The 22,121-nt window shown below is 59.1% G+C and overlaps 7 protein-coding genes across 7 annotated transcripts, besides 2 other annotated features; all 7 read left to right on the top strand.

Annotated features, from left to right (window-relative positions):
- Window positions 1-579: 579 nt before the first annotated feature.
- LPMP_170320 (cytidine deaminase-like protein) lies at window positions 580-1,128 on the top strand (the record flags this gene model as incomplete). Its single annotated transcript, XM_010699421.1, has 1 exon — window positions 580-1,128. One exon carries the CDS (start codon window positions 580-582, stop codon window positions 1,126-1,128), a length of 549 nt encoding a protein of 182 aa, XP_010697723.1.
- A 250-nt stretch (window positions 1,129-1,378) lies between these two features.
- Window positions 1,379-1,841: a repeat region.
- A 697-nt stretch (window positions 1,842-2,538) lies between these two features.
- Window positions 2,539-4,311, top strand: LPMP_170310 (tRNA-dihydrouridine synthase, putative; the record flags this gene model as incomplete). Its single annotated transcript, XM_010699420.1, has 1 exon — window positions 2,539-4,311. One exon carries the CDS (start codon window positions 2,539-2,541, stop codon window positions 4,309-4,311), a length of 1,773 nt encoding a protein of 590 aa, XP_010697722.1.
- A 1,674-nt stretch (window positions 4,312-5,985) lies between these two features.
- LPMP_170300 (hypothetical protein) lies at window positions 5,986-6,420 on the top strand (the record flags this gene model as incomplete). Its single annotated transcript, XM_010699419.1, has 1 exon — window positions 5,986-6,420. One exon carries the CDS (start codon window positions 5,986-5,988, stop codon window positions 6,418-6,420), a length of 435 nt encoding a protein of 144 aa, XP_010697721.1.
- An 899-nt stretch (window positions 6,421-7,319) lies between these two features.
- Window positions 7,320-12,518, top strand: LPMP_170290 (hypothetical protein; the record flags this gene model as incomplete). The annotated part of the gene is made up of 1 exon (XM_010699418.1): window positions 7,320-12,518. One exon carries the CDS (start codon window positions 7,320-7,322, stop codon window positions 12,516-12,518), a length of 5,199 nt encoding a protein of 1,732 aa, XP_010697720.1.
- Window positions 12,519-12,976: 458 nt separating this feature from the next.
- Window positions 12,977-14,014, top strand: LPMP_170280 (hypothetical protein; the record flags this gene model as incomplete). The annotated part of the gene is made up of 1 exon (XM_010699417.1): window positions 12,977-14,014. One exon carries the CDS (start codon window positions 12,977-12,979, stop codon window positions 14,012-14,014), a length of 1,038 nt encoding a protein of 345 aa, XP_010697719.1.
- Window positions 14,015-15,411: 1,397 nt separating this feature from the next.
- LPMP_170270 (hypothetical protein) lies at window positions 15,412-19,515 on the top strand (the record flags this gene model as incomplete). Its single annotated transcript, XM_010699416.1, has 1 exon — window positions 15,412-19,515. One exon carries the CDS (start codon window positions 15,412-15,414, stop codon window positions 19,513-19,515), a length of 4,104 nt encoding a protein of 1,367 aa, XP_010697718.1.
- A 497-nt stretch (window positions 19,516-20,012) lies between these two features.
- Window positions 20,013-20,472: a repeat region.
- Window positions 20,473-20,975: 503 nt separating this feature from the next.
- On the top strand, window positions 20,976-21,563 carry LPMP_170260 (small nuclear ribonucleoprotein, putative; the record flags this gene model as incomplete). Its single annotated transcript, XM_010699415.1, has 1 exon — window positions 20,976-21,563. One exon carries the CDS (start codon window positions 20,976-20,978, stop codon window positions 21,561-21,563), a length of 588 nt encoding a protein of 195 aa, XP_010697717.1.
- Between the last annotated feature and the right edge of the window lie 558 nt (window positions 21,564-22,121).

Here is a 22,121-nt window from a genome sequence, read left to right as displayed (position 1 = left end):
TCCTCCCCCCGCCATTCATCTCTGTCGGCTTACACACTGCATGAAAAAAGGCGCAAAGAGGAGCGATTGGTGCGGTTGTCTCACATGACACTCTCAACTTGTACGCCTGTGTGTGTGTGTGTGTGTGTGTGTGTGTGTGTGTGGCGTGTACTTTGAGGCGTGGTGTAATCGACATACGAAGAGTTGAGGAAAAGTCGCATTCTGGGCGCTGGCAGTGTTTTCTCTCGAACTCTCTGTTGGTTCGGGCGGCGTCGGGGCGCTGTGCGCGTGTAGGTACCTTCTCTCGCTTTCTCTGTGCTTTCAGTCGCCCACGCCAGCGTGTGTCTCATCTTCCTGTGTTTCTCTCTCTATAACATGCGTGAGACTTACTTGTGTCCTCCCCCCTGCTTGCTTCCACCTCCCTTCTCTCTTTCTATTGCCGCCCTGTTCTGCAGACCTCTCAGCGCGATATTAGCACGGGCGGGCAGACTCTCCCCTCCCCTCCCCCAACCCACCCACACACCAGCTCGTAGCTGAGGACAGCAGCAAAACACACAACGACCAGCACAGATTCATGTAGGAAATAAAAGGAGAACGAGAATGTCCGCCATTAAGTGGTCTTCACCGGTGGTGCTGAATCAGCTCATCTCTCTTACAAGACTGCCGGGAGAGATGCAGCGGGCAGCGGTGGCGGCTGTCACGGCGCACAAGAATTCCTACTCCCCGTACTCGAACTTTTCCGTTGGCGCTGCCCTTCTCCACGACGACGGCAGCGTCACGGCCGGGTGTAACTACGAGAACTGCACGCTGCAATCCTGCTGTGCAGAGCGCTGCGCCATTGTGCGAGCCAATGTGGAGGGTCGCCGGTATGCCAACGCTGTGGCTGTTTACGGTCGTAGCTACGGCGCTGCCACCGTGGCGCACCCGCCTCCAGCCGACACTCTTTGCACGCCGTGCGGGCTGTGCCGACAGCTGCTGGCCGAGGTGGCCGACCTCTCTCAGAACTTTGGGGAGTTCTTGGTGGTTCTTGTCGCGTACGATGCGAAGCAGGCGAAGGTGGTGCGTCTAGCAGATCTCCTACCGGCGAAGTTTGGCCCCGCAGACATGGGCATGACCGTAATGCAGATGGGCAGCCACCCCTCCGCCTAGCTCCAGTGAGGTTATTCACGAGTGTGAAGGAGGTGACACCGCCTCTTTGCGACAGCATAATCTCTGACAGTGACCCAGCAGGGGCTCGCCCTATTTAAGTCGTACTTCCGCCTTGGTACATATGGAGGGGGGAGGATAGGAGGCCACCAGCTCATCCTTCGTTGATGGCCTTGAGCGAACGTTGCGTAGCACCACACTAGTGATGTCATTCTCTCTACTCTGTAGTTGCACTCCTGATGGTTGCGAATAACCCCGTGCGCGGTGTCCCCCGGGCCCACGCCCCCCCCCACTCTCTGTGGGGAGAAGCCAAGCCACCGCAGCCCCCTCGGGTGGTGAGCGGGAGGTCAAGCGCCTACGACGTGAGCTGAGTGAGGGCGGTGTGTCGTTGTGGATGTCGGCGGTCCGGTCCTGGACGGCGTGGCGTCGGAGCGACCTGCGGCCGTGCGCACGCTTGCACCACCCATGTGATGGGCAGCGTGCCAGCGCGGCTCGAGCCCATCTCGCCCGCCTCCCGCTGCCTGCTGGTGTGGGGAGCCTGCGTCCCTCCATGAGAGGCCCCTGGTGGCGACCGGCGCCCTGTGGTGCGGGGTGGGTGGGTGGCGTTTGGGTCGGGGCCCGTGCTCCGATGGCTGGGTCGGCGCACTGCCGTGCCGCGTGGCCGTGGCCCTGTGGCGTTTGACTGCTGTGGGGTGGCAGGGCACGGCGGCTCTGAGGAAGCGAAAAAATGTCGAGCTGTTGCCAAGAGTGCGTGAGGTGGAGAACGAGAGATGTTCGCGCGGATACGAAGACGAGAAATGCAAGCGAAAATCAGAGAAAAGCAATGCGACAATCCAACGAACCCACAACGAAGGATAAAGAAAGCGGAGGGGGGGAAGGTGCGGCGGTCGTGCTCCAGTAGAGGGAGAGGGGATAGGAGCTACACAGCTGTACATAGGTGGATAGGTGCCCATACTCTCTGATACCCGCGAGTTTGGCTCTCATTCGATTTCTTCTTATGCTCTCACATACGTGCTGGATGAGGCGAACTGGTCGTGTTTTTGTGTGAGCGCCGTGTGCATGCAGTTGTACCCACGACGAACCTGGCGCGAGGAGGAGAGCAGCGAGCGCTATTTCCACCTCTTGCGCCTCTCCTCTTTTCCCCCTACAGAAGTGTGATTCGGGCCCTCTATGGTGTCTCTCCGTCTTTTCCCTCATCTCTCATCTGCCGTGCCTCAAATGCTCGCGTTCGTTAATGTTTACATTCCTCACTGTACACGTGGCACTCACGCATGCGCCAACCGAACGATGTGGTGTACACTCCCCGCTTGTCAGCACGTGCGGAAGAACATAAAATAAAGGAACGTGCTCCGTAGGCACTTGCACAGGCGCGAGATTACTACGACTACCACACCTGCGCGCACAAAGCGAGCCATGAGCGAAGTAAGAGAACCAGGGGGCGCTTCTGGGATGCCGGTGGCATCTGGGCATCCCGCCATCTGGGATGCCGCGGTGTCGTTGCCGGAGCAACCGGCGCTGGTAATGCCCACCCCGGAGTCTACCTCTCGCCCACCCATCACGACCGATAAGGGTGTCTGTCCGGTGAAGGCAGAGTACTTACGTCCAGCCCCGGCGCGCGTCATCCTTGATGTAGAGGGTCGCACGCGCGGCATGAACAAGGGTGCCGCGCGCGAACACTCGGAGTTCGTACAGGGCACGCAGCGCCCCACGTGGGAGGGTGAGCAGAACTTCTTCTTCGGGGCGACGCTGCAGAAGATCAAGAAGACCGTTCGTGAAGCGAAGCAGCGGCAACCCAAGCAGCAGCAGGAGCAGCAACGAAGCCTCGTCAGCAAGGACGGCGCTGTCCTTGCGGAGACCACGTCGGTGGAGACAACTGAGCAGACAGCAGCAGCGGTGGCTGCCGAGGAAGGTGAGCTTCTGGTAGTTGGGCAGAAGCGCGAGCGCAGTTCCTCGGCTGAGAAGGCACCCATAACAGCAGTGCCGGCACTTGACGCGGCCACGAAGTTTAACAGCGATGAGCCGACGGCTCGCCCCTCACACACAGAGGAGAGCTTGCGCGAGGTAATTGCGCGCCAGTCAAGCTCACGCGGTTTATTCTCCGAGAAACTGGTACTGGCGCCACTGACCACGGTCGGCAATCTGCCCTTTCGCCGCATCTGCAAATCCTTCGGCGCGGACGTCACGCTGAGCGAGATGGCGGTGGTCTTTAACTTAAGTCGACTGCAGAAGAGTGAGTGGTCGCTGCTGCGCCGGCACGAGAGCGAGGACATCTTCGGTATCCAACTGGCCGTCTCTCGCCCGCAGGAAGCAGCGACCTTTGCACAAGTGTTGGAGGCGTCGGGTTTCTCATACGACTTCCTCGACATTAATTGTGGCTGTCCGGTGGAGAAGCTTGTGAAGTCTGGCTGCGGCTGCGGGCTTTGGGAACGCACCGGGCGGCTGCGCGATGTCGTGGAGAACTTGGCGATTCACCAGAGCCGCCCCGTGACAATCAAGTGCCGCATTGGTTTCGACGAAGCAATGCCGACTCTGCATCAGCAAATCCACCAGTACTCGACTTGGGGCGCCGCAGCAGTGACGGTGCACGGCCGCTCTCGCAAGCAGCGCTACACCAAGTTTGCCAACTGGGACTATGTGGATCAGTGTGCGCAGCTCTCCTCGTTGCCTGTGATTGGCAACGGCGACATAATGTCCCTGGAGGACGTGCTGGAGCACCGGCGGAGGCAGCCGCACATTACCTCACACATGATCGGTCGTGGCGCCCTCATCAAGCCCTGGTTGTTCGAAGAGATCAAGAGCGGCCAGGTGAAGGACATCAGCAGCTCGGAGCGGCTAGACATGTTGAGAGAGTTCTGTGGATGCGGAATGGCTCACTGGGGGTCAGACGAGCGCGGTGTCATGGCAACGCGGCGCTTCCTGTGCGAGTGGCTGTCGTTTCTTCATCGCTATGTGCCGGTTGGGCTCCTGGAGCGGCTGCCCCAGCGCATCAACGAGCGCCCGCCGTTCTACGAAGGCCGTAATGAGTTGGAGACGCTCATGTCCAGCGATAGCGTGACGGACTGGATCCGCATTAGTGAGCTACTGCTTGGGCCTGTCGAGGAGAAGTTTCGCTTTACCCCAAAGCACAAGAGCAACAGCTACGAACATGCGGCTGGACTGGACGGCGACCTTCGGGCAGAAGGTTAAAGTTTGGTCGCGTGTGTCGCCCTCCTCGTTGTCGGTGCGTCCTCTGCCTACGGCGCCTGGGGCTGCGCGGTCCGCCTCCGCCCGGCGGAGTCCCGGCTGCCAAGAGCAGAGGAGTGACCGGCGATTCATCCCAGGCCACGCCGTGTGATCTTGAAGGACTATCAGGGGGTGGCGCTCGCTTCTCCTCCCTTGGTCGGCTCGCTCTCTGAATAATTTCCCCCATGCCGCGCTCAACCGACAGCAAAGTCTTTGACCTGTCGCTGCGCGTTTCTATCAAGGAGAAGGGGGCTTGTCCCTGCCTGCCTTTCCCAGCTTTAGCAGCCCGCTGCCTTCACTTGTGTGCCCCCGTTCCGCTCTCTACACTAATGTGTCTCTCTCTCTTCTTCTGTCGTGACTTTCAACCGCCCGTTAGCGCATCAACGCCCCCCTCCCCCCTTCCCCCAGTAGAGCCGCTTTGCTCTGGCCAAGTGCTTCCAAAGCGATGAACTCGGAAGGGAACAGCGCTGCCATAGGCCCCAGAGGCTTGGCTCATGGGGTGTGGTACATTTTAGGCCCATGTGGTGTAGTGGTCAGGGACGGGAGTGATGCGCGGGGCGGGAGGACAGCAGCACGGAAGCTCAGCGTAGAGCGAACAGGACCGTTGCAGATGACGCACAGATGAAGATGCTGGAGGACGAGCTGAACGCGATTAAACGAATACCATGTGCAGCGGAGGACATCATCATTGCTGAGCGTATACTTGCGGCAAGACAAGCGCAGTTGCACCTGCCGGCTGAACCCAGCTTCCAGGTTTCCCTTTCGCTTTTTTTCAGCCGTTACGCTACTGTTGGCGTCTGCGGTCTACTCCAGTGCCATTTCGCAGGAGCGGGGGGTAGATCGGGTTATCCTTTTTGTAAATTTGCTTGTTGCTGCTGCTAATCTGTGTTTCTGTGGGCAGCCTTCGCCTTGGCTGAGCTGCACGTTGCCGTGCGGTTCGCCGTGCTTAGGGCTGCTGCAAACGTGATCCGCGTAATTCTGTGGTTTTGAGGCCGATAAGCGAACCACAGAGATGCGAAATGAAAGTTGGCCTTTTCTTTCTCATCATAGCTGAGCGCTTAGGCAGCGCTCAGTTGTATCCTCATCTCACATTGACATATTTTTTTTTTGTGTGTGTTTTTTTTGCCTGGCTGTACTACTCTCCGCCTAAACTTGTAACTTCCTAGGCCTGTATGCATACATACATACAGAGGCGATGATCAATTCCTCAGACCATATTGCTTCTCCATGTGCGTCTGAGCTACAAACCCTGTGGTGACAACGTCTTTGCGGGGTTTCCAACTGATTCATGACCTCCTTGGATGCTCACCTATATTACTAGAGGAGCAAAGTACGTTGGTCTGTGCCGGACGGACCAGCCATAGGATGCCTTGCGTCTATTAGCGTCGCAGCGGACAGCAGCTCTGCGCAGTCTTTCCTGCAATCCTTTTTCCTAATCCTTCGCTTGTGTCCTTTACTTCGCTCTTTTATTCGCCGTCATCCACATGGGTTCACCCACCCACCCACCAGTGAGCCATACACAGTGAAATACCATCTGATTCCCCCCATTGTTTTTTTTTTTTAATTTTACAGCTTTCTGTTGCGTTATACCCCAGCAAACTGAACGATTAGCCTATACGACAGAACACCACGAAAAAGATGCTTCGCACCGTGAAGTACATCATCGGCGCCGTAGTGGCTGTTGCTGCCTTTACCGCAGTACTCGCGATTATGATGTCAGTCACGGAGAGAGTGCCAAACGGTACCTACTGCGGCAGCTATGCAGGTGGCCTTGTGGTAGGTAATATGACCATAAGGGCCGTCTCAAGCACCTTTGATATGTTCTTGACAGGCCTGGGCCTGCAACTGGCGTGCAAGAATGAGCTGTTTGTGTACGATATGAAGACGCATGAGGCAACGGTGATTGGCGCTAAAGATCCCAACAACTGCATCGGCTCAATCCTCACGAAAAACAATTTGACTTTGCGTGTCTTCTTTGATCCGCACGCTGACATCGTCACTCTGGATTTAGGCCTTGCGAAGATCGAGTGTAAAAGGTGCCCTGCCTTGTCCTATTTTGGAAGTGCTTTATGAGACTTGTTTTTCTCTCTACACACACCACATTTCCTCCTCTTTTGCTCTCCCCTCCTCTTCTCCTTTTCTTCTTCTTGTTGTTGTTTCTGCAGTTTTCCTTTCAACATTAGTGCACTGAGGAGACCCCCCCCCTTCCCCCCCTTCCCCCCCTCCCCCCCCCCCCACCATTCAACGACACGCACTTTCCTTCCTCGCTAGTGCGGGGGGAGACCGAGGCGCAGGAGAAAAAGAAAAGGTGCGCCCCGCTCTGCAGGATGAGAAATGGAAAGCGACTCTGTGAAGCACAGCGCGAGCCGCTGGTTTGCATGCACAGGAATTGACACCATTCACAACGAGGACGATGCAGTACCATTCGGTAGGGCTTTCGCTCAAAGGTGCATTCGCCAGACGAGCCGCTGCTCGAAGAGAATGAGGCTTATTCGTCCGTGGGTGGTGTGTGTATGCGTGTGTGGAGAAGGCGATGCTATCAATCGAGGCCGCTTTTCCACTTTCTCTTCTCATCTCCACCTTTGTGCGTCGCTGCCAGCCGCGGAAAGTGTGAAGTGTACTTGACAGGGCTTGCATAGCGTAGTGCAGTACAACTCCTTTTCTCGAACTCCTTTTCCTGAGGTTCTCTTTTCTTCCCCTGCTACAGGATTGCGACTACACGTTCACACCGCGAATGACCCGACTTCAATCAACTGCACAGAAGTTTCTCCGCGTATTCCCTGCCCTTCGGTGTGCTCATTCCGCTGCATAGGTGCCCTTCTTCTCGGCCCGGTGGTCGAGTCAGCGAGCCACGAGGAGAGCACTCCCATCTGTGTCTTCTCTGAGGAGGGGGAGGGAGGGGCCAGCGGTGTTTAGCTGTCTTGAAGTTCTGCGTTGCATTCCTTTTTCTTCCTTTTGGCAGCAATGGCTCGATGCCCTTTGCATCGAAGATTAGCGCGTACCGTGAGCTTAAACGCATAGCTGCCGAGAGTCGCCATTTGTACGCTCGGCTGCTGGGCAGCATTGAGGCGCAGACGACATCACGACGTGTGGCTGCTCTTTGCTCTGGCCTCCATGTCCGGTGGACGCCACCGAATCGGAAGTACGTCTTCACCTGCAAAGGTGACGGACGTAGCTCTCCTTACCAGACATCTGTTTGTGTGCCGCTTCATCACCGATGCAGCTTGACCGTGGCCGAGGCGAGCGGCGCGTCGGTGGAGGAGGCAGAGCTCCGCGCCATCACCGATGCGCTGGCTATTGTTCCCTCGCCGACAGAGTGGGCACGGATAACGCGGGTGCTCGATTCAGATCTATTCGTTTCCTTTGCAGAGCTTTTGGCAAGCCTGAACGCCTATGCGCTCATTCGAGTGGTGCGTGCACCTCCCCCTGCGCGTGCTGGCACTGCCGCTTTGCGTGCCCCATTTGCATCTGCAACCCACCCACGGTTTCGTGCCTCAGTCGCCACGGAGCTGGCGTCCATTGATGATGCTGAAACTGTCTTAAGCAATCCAAGCGGTCACATTGCAGCCAGCAGTGTGTCCCTGAGGAGAAGTAGGGTTGATCCACAAGGACCCATTCTTCAGCACTGGCAGCACGCGCGCCATTATGATGTTGGCGTAACGGGTGACTGGGCACCGAGCGCACGTGATGCGATAAAGCTAGCCCTTTTCAAGTCGCTTGATCTCTTGCAAGATCACGCGGTAGATGAGTGGCGTGAGGCAGGCAGAGAAGGTGCGGTGCTGTTGAATGAGTTGGCACGCGGCTACTGCTGCACGAGTGAAATGGACGTTTGCGTCTTCAATTCAGTTTTGCATAGCGGAGGCATGGCAGGTAGTCCGTCATGCGCTGCTGCTGCTGAGGACGTGACCTTGCGCTTTCGATGTGCCGCAGATTCTGGCAGTATTAGCGTCACTGCAATGGCTGTGGAACGAGCACCCAAGGAGAGCCACGTTACGCCAACTTGTGTACCACTAAGAGATGCTGAAAAGATGAGCTTCGCTGCTACCAACACCGTTTCTTCAGCAGAGGTCGCTGGTCTGGTGATGTCCGACGAAATTCGTTTGCCCTTTCCCATTTCAACGGTCACGATCCGGCGCCCTTTTGCCGATGACGACTCCTGCAGAAGCGAGCCGGCCCTCAAGACGCTGGTATGGCCGCACCAATGCATGACTGGTGCTGCTCTGCTGCTTTGGGCAGCTGTCAAGGTGTCACTGTACCGTAGTGCTACCTCTACCCGCAGCGCGTTGATGCTTGGCTCCAACGGTATCGCTGAAGGAGCCTCGACCGCCTCAGCGCGCTGCCCATCACCCGCTGCGTCGGTGTTGGAGTGGTCTCGCGCCCCCTTCTTTTCCATTTTTTGTGGCCCCGCGGAGCTGCAACGGGGGCTCTTCTCACCTGCTGTGGCAGGGGGCGTAGAGCTGCGTGCTGTGCTGGACACCCCTGTCTCGATGGCACAAAACCCCTGGCACTGCCCCGACGTGGTCGTCATGATTGCCTCTATACGCGCCGCTCTTCAGCTTCCCTCAAGAAGCTATCCAACCATCATGTTCGAGCAAACCGCATTGCATGACCCGGCGCGCCGTGTGCGGGAGCTTGCCCAGGGCCTGCACGGGGATGTGGACGTTTTCACAAGGGTGCACGTGCGCTGGGAGACCCCTCGCGGCTGCTTCGTAGCGTGTGCCGTGAGTGACCCAGCTCTGCACCACCCCAATGCGACTCCATGCGCTTCTGGGGTATCACCCCATACATGGCTCTCGTGCGCAGATACCGGTTATCCTCGTGGTCCTCTTCTCCTCTTGGTTACTGCCGTTTGCTCCTTATACGACCAGGTTGTCAGCCGTATCGATGCTCCTGCAGAGTTATACCCCGTGGTCTCGGTGAAGAATTCCTTTACGCGAGGCGGGCTGGACTTCCTTCTCTTTTCGTGGTTTGAGGCGTCGCCGCAGGTGCGCTGCTTCACCATCGGTACCACACCACCAAACTGCTCGCAGCCGTCGAGGTCCGAGGCGGCCACGTTCCTCGATGGGTCAACGCACCACGAGCTCTGCCCGTCGATGACGCGCGCGATGCTCTTCTACGACGTATTGGGACAACGCGTGCTGTTTGCGGAAACACACGCCGCCAGCGCAGTGGACGCTGTGACGCGCGTGGATCTACTTGCGGTTAAGCAAAACTGTCTTTGCCATGACTTCTATGCGCCACCTTCCACAGTGACAAAGCGGCCATTTCGGTCGGTGGCACGGCAGCGACAGTGGCAGCGCTCCCGTCAACTGCTGAAACATCGCTTGCAGCTGCACATCGCAGCCGACAGCACGGGGACTGACGACTTAGCGAGAGCTCGTAAATGCTCAGGGCATCAGCACCACCGAACGGTAGTGGCTGCATCTGTGCGTGCGTGTATCGAGGCGTGCGCGTCAGAGGTGGGCGCACTGTGGACGGTATTGGAAATCATCGCTGAAGTCGCCGCAGCGCGTGCGAGTAACGCTGCGAAGGGCGATAGTATCAACAGCCAAGAGGGTTTACGTGCACTTCCGCCTCTGTCGGCGCGCTTCTTGGAAGACTCCCGTCCGACTGCTGAGCCGTTTGCGGGAGAGGCCGGCAGTGAAGCCGATCCAGAGTGGTGGCTTGACAGCCGCGATGTCATGTGGAACTGCCGAGCACTAGGAAAAGAGGCGGCCCCGCCTCGCGCAGGTGTAATGGAGGTGCAGCTGTCCATAGGAACGTCACTCGGCGCTGCTAACACGACATGCGCGAAGCAGGTGACGGCGGCGAGTGCGGAGGTCGTTGTGTTGCGGTGCCGTGTAGACGCGCTGCGAAGTGTGAACGAGGGGACCGAGGTCAAGTGGTCGTGCGAGGAACGCGTGACTGAGTTCCCTGCGCTCTGTTGCTTTGCCACCGTCACCTTAACGGCAGCACCGGCGGTCTCAGGCCTCTTTCCTGCTCTGGTGTTGCTGTGTCGTCGTGCACTCCAGCACATTTACACGATGGCCCGCTATGCGCCGCTAGTGTCGATTTTCCCACCCATCAGCGATGTTCTTGCGTGGTGCGCAGCAGCGGCGCCATTGTTTGGCAGCGCAGAAGACGGTTACCCTCCGTACGACGCGCGCTTCTACGCGGCCCCCAAGCTCCTCGGTGAGCTGCTGCAAGGTGTTGCGGGGAAGTACAGGTGCAGCTACAACATTCCACCCCCGCGTCACGCTGCCACAAGTGCCGCATCTGGTGGTGACTGTGACGAGGAGTGCGCAGAGGTGGTGAGAAATGAAAAAGTGGCGGCGATTGCGGCCGCACAGCCGTCGACGATCTTCTATACATCAAAGCCAATCCACATAGATGCAACGGCCGCCAAGGATGTGACACAGCAGCAGCATGGCAGTTGTCTCGCAGAGCCACCTGCCGTGACATGCACGCTGTACCTTGAGAGTCTGCTGGGACATGGAGCATCTCCATCGGTGTCTGCCGTCTCGCCGGCGTGTCCTGCTCCGGCGGTGACACAGTTCGTTCTGGGACATGGCGTGGGCCGTACGAAGCGGGAGGCGTGGCGGTCAGCTGCTTGGCAGGCACTGCGCCTCCAGTTCCCCGCTGTCTTGGCACAGCTGGAGTCATACCGCGACGCGTCGAAGTTGCTGCAGCGCCCGGCACAACTGAACCGACTTGTGTGCAGCAGCGGCTGGGGTCGGAACGGCGCCCAGGGTGGGGTTACTTCTGTCGTTTACAAGCTGGACTTTGACATCTCGGCTCTCTCTCCTCCTTCTGTGAGAACTGCAGCTACAGTGGCAGCCACTGCTGCATCAGTTCAGGCGATGCGCCAGTCACAGTGTCAGGTGACAGCTGTACGAACAGACGGCTCCAAGGTGTGCATCGTCCCCGGCTGCACAGCTACTGCTGGCTCTTCAGGAGAGGCCTACACAGCCGCTGTCGCCGCCGTTCTCCGTGCACTGCGTAGTCGACTGCAAGGGGCGACAAAGCACGTGGCAAGCGATATTGTTAGGACAGCACCGAGTCAGATGATACAAGGAGCTACGTGGCCTTCGGCTCCCGGCTCTGTTGGCGGTACGTCCGGCAACCTGCACTTGGGTCCCTACGCGGCGTGGCGTGACACAACGCACTACGGAAAGAGTGTTTGGCACGCGTACGCCGGAGCGCTGAGCGCTTACCTCGACAGCGATGTGGTAGTACATCTCGTCGCCGCAGAGGATGCCAGAGCCGATGATCTCGGCTCGCCGTCGCGTGGAGTGGGAAGCTGGAGGACCCTCAGCCGCCCGGTGATGTTGTCAAAGGTGCAGGTACGTGTACGCGACTGGCGTGTCGGAGTAGCTGCCGCGGCTGGTGGCGTTTCCCCGAGATTTACCGACCAGCGATGTGAGGCATCTTGCAGGATCATCTCGTTTGGGAAACTTTCTGCTGCTGCAGGTTGCCCTGTCGTCAGCGCCGGTGTTAGCGACTCTGCGGACGGCATCCTGTTTGAATGCACGGCTGCTTCTCTTCTTGCTCGCCGTTGGCGGCTCGATACCGGGGCGCACGGCACGCGTGTCGACCTGGTCGCTACCGCGGCCCCACCACCCAGTGAGCACTCCTCCCACCTTCTGCGGGAGATTACCCGGTGGCTCAGCGCCATGACGCAACGGTGTGTGCTGCCGCTCGCGGTGCGCGAGGAGCTGCGAGGACTCTTGTGCGCCCGTGCCTGTGACTTGGCGCGCATTCAAGACAGCCATCGATGGACGCCTGCGGAGCGTGTGGAGTCGTTGCTGATGCGGTGGGTGGGGCACCGCGCACAGGTGCGCATTTGCCGTATAGACCCCAGCGTGGCCGCATCTCCGTCCTTGGCGGATCAGATGGTGTGGATGGCAGTTGCTCTAGTGGAGATTCGAGCAGAGCCCCGGCGTCTGGGCCTGCAGTCTTCTTCGCATGCTGGCTTATCTCCGGATGGCGACTCTCTGCCACTGCCAGAGCAAGACGGTGGGCTCAAGTCATGTGCAGACACGAGGACGTGTCTTGCCCATCCTTGGGTGGTGGCGCGTGCTGTTGGTGCCACCACCGACGAGGCCGCCTGGCAGCTCTATCGACAAGTTTGCGATGCACTACGCGATGTGGTGGTGACGGAGCCATCCCCACCATCACCGGAGAAGCGGTGACAGCCATGAAAAAGGGTAGAGGTGTTGTGCTACGATTGGCGTCGCCTGAACTGTTGTTGGTGCATCGACTGGGGTGTTGGAACGCTGTTTCTCATCGTTGTCTCCAGTCAAGCCCGCTTTGTCTGCGCGGAGTTGTGAGCCGCATCGTTGTAGTGGAGGACGAACTGCCACACAAGCATGGCGAGAACGCTAGCAATCACACCTGACACCTCATCGAGCGCACCTGCATCTCTCGCTAGGTACTGCAGAACTCCGGACAGGTACGCTTCGCATGATTAGAAGTAGACGAGGTTGCATTCTCTATTGGGAACCTCTCTGAGGACAAGTCAGGTGCTACGCTTTGCGTTGGTCCTGATAGGTGCTATCAGAGGTTGGCCAGCATTTTTCCCATCTCTGACTGCCGCCTCTTCAGGGGCCCATGCACCGTGAATATATCTGCCTCTCGTCATCTTCCTCTCATGTTTCTTTTCCTCGCTCCTTGGAAACTCGATGTTGAAAGGCCGAGAGATGTGGGGTCTTCTCGTGTTACATCGCCGCTGACACTTTTGAATGCGCTCCGACAGGCTCCCCCCCCCCCACACACACACGCACCTACACCAATGTGGCAGCAGGAGCAACAGGCAGCAGTACTAAGCGCCGGTGACAAGGGCAGCATCCTTGCTACACCCGTGATTACCGGTGCCTCTCGGTTTCATGTGGTATTCAGTCGCAACAGCGGCTCTCGTAAGCAACGGGCTAAGCGGGAGGGTGCGCTTTCCGTCGCCTACGACGTTTCTTATCTGTACGCCAAGGACAATAAGGAGTGCGTGCTGCGGTGCAAAGCTGCGGGGCAGGGGCCGAACAAGATCTTCACGTGCATGCAGCGCGCGCACCGTGGGGCGGACTGGGTGGTGGGGACAGAGCTGAGCCTGTGCGGGTTCGACATGCTGGTGGAGGAGGTAATGGAGCTTCACTTGATTCCATACGAGGAGGACGTAGATGCCGCTGGCGCCGACAGTTTGGAGGGTGGCGCTGGTTGTGGCATCGTAACCCTCTGTCGTACCAGCGCTCCTACCGCTCCCATGGCATCCTCTGTGCAGTCCTTCTCCGCTCCTGCTCTTTTAGGCTCTGGGGGAGGGCGTACAGCTTACGCACAGCCCCGCATGTCTTTTCTGCGGCACCGGAAGCCTCTGCACGCCACCGCGGCCATGGCACCATGGGCCCCGCACGACAACGACCCACCGTCACCGAAGAGGTTTGAGGGTGGGGGTGTGCCGTCAATTTATGCGCAGTCGGAATGCCTTGCGCTGAAAATGGGTTCGGTGTCTATGGGTGCCACTCTCACTGCTCACTCTCCGACGGACTCGCCACTACTAGCGCCCCGCGACGAGCGCTGTGTCGATGGCAGTGTGGATTCAGATTGTTGCTCTCTTCTCCAACGTCAGCAGCGCCGGCGGCGTCGCTCTGCCACGTCCCTCGCACGGGAGTTGGAGCGGTGCTATCCTCAGTACTTTTGAGGGACCCCTTCTTCACTGCCCTGCCCTGCCCCCCCCCCCCCTCCCTGCCGCCCACATCCATCACCTGAGAGAGGCCATTTCGTTGTCTGAGTTGGCGCATTTGCTTTTTTTTTTCACATTAGGTGAAGCTGCTTTGTACCTCCTTCTGCTCCCCTCCCCCCTCTCTCTCTCTGCTTCTCTCTCGCATTTCTGCTCTGCCTGTGCCTCAGCTCTTGTGGTGAGGCGCTGGGCATCGGGCGAGGTGCGCTTCAGCAAACGACCCCCCAACAGGGCGGCCATAGTAGGCAAAAAAAGAAGAGAGTTGTGCGCATCCACAAGTGCATCGTGGCTTTGGTGCACGACTGCGTCTCTGTGTGCGTGTCGCTATGCTGAGCGCCTGAGCACCATCCCTGGCGGTGGTGGGGGATACATGGGGCGCTGTTCAGTCACCGACTCCCTATTTACGGTCACGCCTATTCGTTTCTTATTCAATTAAGCCTTTTGAGTAGTGCCTCATCTTCCATCTTCAGTGGGTGGTGGCGGTCGCACGCCCACGCACGTACGCATGGATGGATGCTGGTGGTGCCATGATGGCGCTTCTCTCGTTTATATGCGGCGTGCGAGGCTCTACTGCAATGCCAGTCACTTCTTCGACAAACTCCTCTCCCCTACGTTACAACGCCTCTCCCCCACCACCACTCGCACACCCGCTCGTATGGCATTGCAGCTACGTTGTACAGAACCCCGTTGCAGCGAGCCGCAACAGTGTCGCGTCTGTTATCAAGTTGTCACTCACTGACCACAAATGCGCAACACAGAGCATAATTCCCGCAAAAGCAACGAAGAAAGTTGGAGTCCCGCGCAAGGTGAGCGAAGTCCTCTGTGCCACTCTGTAGACATCCACTGTCACCACTGCCCGAAGTTTCGGTTTTCGCTACTTTTTTTCCCATTCTTTCTATGTTTCTCTCGCTCGAAGTCCGGCGCACCCCCCCTCCTCACTTACTCTCTACGCACCCACACACACACACGCTTGGATTCCGTAGGCAGAGAGTATGCATATTGACCTTCGGCTCTCTCTCTGTCGCAGCTCCTCGCATCACTCTCTCTCTCTCGTATTCCCTCTCAACTCCATTTCTACCTTCTAAGCGAGGGGGGAGGACGGTGGGCGAGTAGAGGCGATGAACGCCTATTTCTTTAGTCACTACACACCCCCTCCGCCTACACCGACTCCGCTAGTGCAGACGACTGCCATCGCCGCGGGGGTGCCGCGTCAGGGCCCGTGTCAGCCGCAACAGCGGCAGACGTTTACACCCCTCAGTCAAGATGTGGGACTGCCGTACGGAAGAGGGAGAGGGCGATGTGCTGGCGTCAAACAACAGGCAGTGGCGCACCTACATCATGACGGAGGCGACGCAGTGATGAGTAACGCCGCCACACCGCCAGCTGCACTGCGTGTTGGATCAGCCGCCATACTCTCAAAACCGCCCCCAAATGCCACCCAGACCTCGCCAAGCCTCCGCTTAACTTCATCTGCTGCGTCCACTGTCGCCGCACCGCCTCACCGTGCTATACCGTGCTTCGTCTTATTCAGCCCACAAGGCCCCCATCCGTTGGAGGGTCTCAAGACGGTCACCCTGGAGCGTCTCAGCGACGGTGCTGTTGCTACACCCCGCCGAGGATATCTGCGAACTCGCGGTTCATCCCTCAACCAACTCCCTGCAGATGTCTCCCTTCCTCTATCTGCATCTACAATGGCAGCTAGGCATCGCACTGCGAAGCACGTAACAGCGTCCGCCGCTGCTCGAGCATCCCACCAATCCACCAGTGGGATTCGCTGTGTCTACGACCGCGACACACGCTCGCAGCTGCTGCATATCACGCCGGGGACGGAGGTTGACTTTTCCTCCTGCATGCGACTGCCGGCGCTCGCCACGAAACCCGCGCCAGTGGTTGGGGCGGCTGCGACACCCATGTTGTTCGCGGCCACTGCCGTGCACACCATTGTGGTGGTGCAATTCTGCGTAGCAGCACCAGTTTTATCGCCAGCTGCCCGACATCAGGCTGGTGCACCGCGGCTCCAGCTGCCGGCGTCGCCGATCCCTCCACCCGGGAGTTTTCATATTGAGCTCGTCCTTCGCACCGGCACTTCTGCAAATACTGTTCGAGGAAGGAATAGTGCCAGTGGTAGTGGCAGTAGCGGCAGCAGTGGCGGCGGGTACCGGCTGCGCTTCACCAACACCGGGAGCGGTGTACAGCGACACACACACCACACTAAGATACCCTTACTGTGTGTGCGCACGGCACAATGGGTGCAGCTTTTCTTGGACCTCGAAGCACTACTGCAGTCGTGCCAGGAAGCCGGCGCTGTTATCGTAGGTGGCGGGCCTCATTGCCGGTTGCAACATCTGCGCATCGGTTCAGGCGGCAGCGCCGCCAGCACAGGAGGCATTTACGTGCGCCGCATCATCGCTGGCCACGGGCTAGCACTTCCTCACCCCGTCATTGACCATCTCATTACTTCAGGTGGTGTACCTGGTGTGGTGGCGGTCGTGGCTATGCCAAGTGGTGGGGCGCCAGAGACGTTTAGAGACGCTGATGGAGAAGGACAAAGTAGTCGACGAGACTCCGGAACGCTACAGCAATTCAGCAGCGGCGGCGGGAGTTCCTGGGCGCCACCGGAGGCTCTGCGTCTTCCTGCGGAGGCGGGGGAAAGCCTCTGCGTGTTTGTGCGAACAGGAGACGAGTACATCCTGAGCGAGGCTCCTGCCCTGCCGACCCCCACTGAAGAACCGTCACCAGAGGACGTGTCGCATGTGCGAGATAGGGATGACGGCGTAGGGGTGACGCAGCTGCTACTGAAGGCGAGCAACTGTGCTGGTGACGTTGGAATGAGCCTCACTGAGTGTGCTGCGGCCGCGACACAGGAGGCCGCGAGAAGGCGGCCAGCACAGGCCGTCAAGGCGACCGCTACTAAGCCCCTGACCTCACCGTTGTCTTCCGCATTGCCGCCGCCCCAGCCACAACGCCGGCAGCTCAGTTCTCAACAACAACAGAGCCCCGCCTCGTGGACTTCGTATCAGGGCCACCCTGAGGGCGGGGCCGCCGCAGTACGTGCATTCAAGCGTCAGCCGAGGCCGCCGAGAGTGCCGCACTGCACAGCCCTAGAGCTGTTACGAATGCATAATCATCGGCAGCACTTGCAGCCTCAGCTGGTGCACCAGTTCGCCGTGTCTGGAGCCGCAACGCACACACCGAGTCCAGCCGACCCGCCGTCGCCTTTTTTTCCATTCTCCGCGTCTCCTTTGTCCTCTCCTGTGGACGCGTCGTCTCTCTCGGTCTCCGACGACGCCGAGATGTTTGTTGTTCGCGAGGTGTCAGCCGCTGAGCAGCTCGCTCCTGCCACACCGCCGCAGTACCCGGCAAATCAACTCATGACTGGCAAGCCTCCTCTGTGTTGCCCGCAGTCGCAGCCGCCGATTGCCGAGAAAGTCACGCATCACGCGCTGGATGCAGGACCTACGGGCGAGGCGGCGGTGGTGCAGCATGAACGGGAGAATGTCGCGCTAGAGGATGCAGATGGCGAGGGCTTCTCCACATGCCCAGCCGCAGCAGCGACAGGCTTTCTCTTTTCCTCTAATACGAGCACCATCACGACTACCACCACAGCTTCAGAGGCTTCCGTCTTATCGGTTCTGTCCTACTCCTCTGCCGTTGAGTTGATGGATGAGATGAACGAGCGGGTGCGTCGCATCCACACGGTATTGGCGGGGGCGGAAGAAGAGGCGGCCGCCGCTGCTGCTGCTGTTATCGTTGACCGGTCACTCGCCAGAGGCCCGCCGTCGCGCCACTTCACGCCGCCACCTACAGCGCAAGGTGGTCGGCCTGCCGCCAGCACTTCAGCACTGATAGCGCTGCCTATTTTGGAGCCACCACCACTCACAGACGCTGCTGCAATCCACTCCTCCTCGCCGCCCCCGTCTGCTCCTGCCACGACGACTCCTGCTGATTATATGAAGGCAGCCCTGGATGACACGGTGTGCGATGCTGTGGTTGCCGCAGCGGCCGTACTCAACACGCCGCCAAAGTCGCCAACAGCGACGGCAAAGAGTGACGGCGTTGGGCGTGTGGCAGTTGAAGACCATACGCCAAGACTCTTACCCACATCAGATAACACGAAGGCTGTTCTCGAGTTGTGGAGCTCAACAGAGATGCCGCTCTACTTACCAGCTCCATCGCAGCGACCAGCAACTGCCGCTGTCAAAGGTGCCTCACTGATGGAACGGCTACGTGAGCGCCAGGCGACTCTCTCTTCGTCTTTGTCGGCTGCTTCTGTTTCCCCCGTCAATAGTGGCGACAACGGTGGTCTCGGTGACGCTCCTTCAGGCGCGATGTTGCCACCAACAAGTGCTGTCACCTCCTGGACGTTTAACTCGGCCTCTCTGACGCCGCAGTCACCGTCGATCCTGCGACTCCCAACTGCCAGGTCTGCAGGCGAGGGGCTGCCAGGCGCTGGTGGTGTTCCCTCAAACCACGCGACTGGTGCGGAGAGGGGTGAGGTGACCCCACCGTTGTGGCCTTTGAGCGAATTACGCACGACGGCTCCAGAGAGGGTGGCAGCTATCGTGCCATCGTCGAGGTCGTCAGCTGGTCAAGTTACGAAAGCGGTTGTGTGGCGCCGCCCTGTCCCAGTGCCTGATCATCCCCCCTCCATCGGCGACGCTACTCAGCGCGCATTGCAGGATGAGGTTCGACTAACGGACACCCCGCTGTCGAGACGCGCAGGAGCCCCTGAAGCGGAGGGCGGTGGTGCGCGACGCATGGTGGCATGGTCCGCCAGACAGAACGCCGGCACCATTTCCTCTGGCATGCATACCCCCCTCTCCGCTACTGTCGCTGGCAAGCTAGGCGTTGCACCACAACAGGAGAGCTGCCAGGGCTTCATCGAGGCACCACAGCTCTGTGTAGGCGCGCAGGCCCCTCCCCTGCTTCCGAGCGGTCGCAGCTTCAGTACTGTTAGCAGCTTTCAAATGTGGCTGCCGTCCTCTCCCATGCCCACACTCTCCGAGGGTCGTGGTCGCTACCCTTCTACGACCACGCCGTCCAGTGGCGGCGGTGATCGACATGGCGGTTTTCCATCCAATTCCTCCTCCGGTGTTGGCAGTGGTCCACCGCGACCTCAGCTCGGAGTCGCAGCTGTACTCCCCTCCGCACGCCCCCCTCTGCCACCTCCGTCCGTTGTACACATGCCCCAAGCCGCTCCTGGCTTGACAGCACCTACTTCCAGTTCTGGAGCAGCAATGGGGCTATTGCCACTTGCTCAGCAGCAGCAGACGCTCGGCCTTCCCGCAGCCACTTCGACTCGTTGCTCACCGCATCACACCTCCGTTTCTCCTCATGAAGCTCCTCCGAACGACGGACCGCTCTCCGCACAGCTCGGCAACGATGAGGGTCGGTACCTGTACGACTGCGTACTGCAGTGTTACCTGGATCTGGCGAGGAACACGTATGTGGACAAGATTTAGGCGTTAGTGTGGGCCTGGGATCGTGGCCCTTCCTCGCAGCCATGCAGTGGCGCCTTCTATGAGCATTTCTATCAGCCCTCTACTCCCCCTCGCTTTCCGTGAGTGTGCACCTCCGCTGTAGCGCCCCGGAGAGACAGCGGTGTGCGCCATAACAATGACTGTTGTTGAGTGACTCCTGTGTGCACCTGTTCATGTACTACTGCGCGTATCGCTTTCTCTTTCTCTCTCCCTCCAACCCCTTCTCTCTCGTGCACTGGTGTTAGAAGTCCCTCGCCTGCCTATGCTCTCTAACGTGCTGTCTTCGGGAGAGCACTCTGCATCCCCTCCTAGACGGTATCACTGAACCCCCCCCCCCCCCGGTGCCCTTGTGGAGTGGCGTGTTCGTGTTCACATGTCTGAGTACCGCGCGGCTACCCACTATCTTTCTCTTGTCCCAATCTTCTCGCTTCCAGGTTCGTTCATGACTCGAATCCCGCAGATGCCCTGGGGACACCAACCCCCGTGCGTGGTGTCCCCCGGGCCCACGCCCCCCACTCTCTGTGGGGAGAAGCCAAGCCACCGCAGCCCCCTCGGGTGGTGAGCGGGAGGTCAAGCGCCTACGTCGTGGGCTGAGTGAGGGCGGTGTGTCGTTGTGGATGTCGGTGGTCCGGTCCTGGACGGCGTGGCGTTGGAGCGACCTGCGGCCGTGCGCACGCTTGCACCACCCATGTGATGGGCAGCGTGCCAGCGCGGCTCGAGCCCATCTCGCCCGCCTCCCGCTGCCTGCTGGTGTGGGGAGCCTGCGTCCCTCCATGAGAGGCCCCTGGTGGCGACCGGCGCCCTGTGGTGCGGGGTGGGTGGGTGGCGTTTGGGGCGGGGCCCGTGCTCCGATGGCTGGATCGGCGCACTGCCGTGCCGCGTGGCCGTGGCCCTGTGGCGTTTGACTGCTGTGGGGTGGCAGGGCACGGCGGCGTTGAGAACAAGAATAATGCAAAGGTGTGGAGCTCCTGTGCCTTGCTTGCTCTGCTCTTCCTATCCTCCTGCACACATCACCTCTCTCTTGGTTTCCCTTCTGCTGCTTATGCTCGGACGAGTTGGCGAACGAGGACATTTTGCTGTATTCCCCCCTCCCTCCCTCCTCCCACCCACACACGCACACACACGCACGCAGGACCTCATCATTGTGCATCTCCCCTTTCCTTCTTTGCCGCATCTTTGGAGTGGAGAGCGCGTCTTATCTGTGCTTGGTTTAGGCCACTGTTACTCCCCTATTGGCAATGCCCTCTGGGCACAAGCGCCAGCGATCGAAGGCGACCAGATTTGCAGTCCCTGGCAAACCCAAGAGGTCTTTGCGAATTACCGCAGACAGATCCTCGACTGACTTGAATGGCCTACGTGCTACAGCAGCCACCGGCGGCAGTCATGCGAATGGTGAATTGGAGAAAAACTCGAAAGGTGTGCCGGCGCCGGTGGCAGTGCTCATGCGAGCACTGGGGCTCGTTGTCAAGGCGAGTGACGACACTGACGACAAGGGTGAGAACAGCTCGGCATTGCTGACGAGCAGCATAGAGGTCGAGGTGGAGACGAATCAGGGGTACGTCTACACAGGCAAGCTGGTGCACATTGATGCCCGCTACAACGTTATACTGCATGAGGCGCTAGTACGGCGTGCCCGAAGCTTTGATGTGGAGCGGGCGATACTGCGTGAAAAGTCGCAGCGAGAGGCACAGCTCATCGCAAGCAGTCTACAAGGTGTTGTGGCAGAGGAGGCAGAGGTGGTACGGAGCACTAATGAGTTCATGCCGCGGCCTCGCTACATTGGCGTCACGTACATCCGAAGCAACAACATCTTTTTCATGCGCTTCATCGATGGGGCAGCTAGGACTGGCACATCGGCTGCTTCTGCTGTCTCCACCCACTCCGCGTTGGGGCGGCTCAGGAGTGAGTTTGTGGCCATGGCTGCAGCAATCAAGGCTCACTTGCAGCGAGAGAAGATGCGCAACCGGGCAGCGCGCCGGAAGCGCCTAGAGGCTAAGAACATGACGGGTGGCAGCGGCGGCAGCCGGTAAAGGATGTGCAGAGTAAAAGGCGCGCCAATCTATCGATGCCTAACTCTGAGTGACCTGAGCACACAACTCACCTAAGCACATAGATACACGACCTACTGAACTGGCCATGCACTGGAAAGCTGAAAAGCGGTAGCTGAAGAATCTCTCTCTCTGTGTGTGTGTGCACTCTCTGAGTTCTCAGTGACGTCGTTGCGTTGGGAGGCGTCAGTTAGGGGGGATGGGGAGTTATGGACGCTTTGTCGTGACGCAGTTCTCCAGAAGAGGGTGATCCCCACCCCCCCGGACATGCCACTGTATGTTGATCGAACAGACATGGCTGACTTTGATATGCAAAGGTATGCGTGTGTGTGTGTGTGTGCGTGCGCCCTACTTTATTGCTGACCATTTCCCGCGAGGACGTATGCGCATCCGCAGCGGTGTGCTGGGCTCCAACCAGCGCACATTCAGTCAAGGAGGGCGCAACCACCTCCGTATATCTCTGACCGCAGTACGATGGGACGCAGTTGTTGGGCGTGTTTTGTTTGCTCTTTTCCACCCCAAGTCCATCATCTCGTGTTA

This window comes from Leishmania panamensis (genome assembly GCF_000755165.1).
Source record: "Leishmania panamensis strain MHOM/PA/94/PSC-1 chromosome 17 sequence".
Classification (NCBI taxonomy): domain Eukaryota; phylum Euglenozoa; class Kinetoplastea; order Trypanosomatida; family Trypanosomatidae; genus Leishmania; species Leishmania panamensis.
Note: the sequence above shows the minus strand (reverse complement) of the source record. Positions and strands in the feature narration are given on the sequence as shown.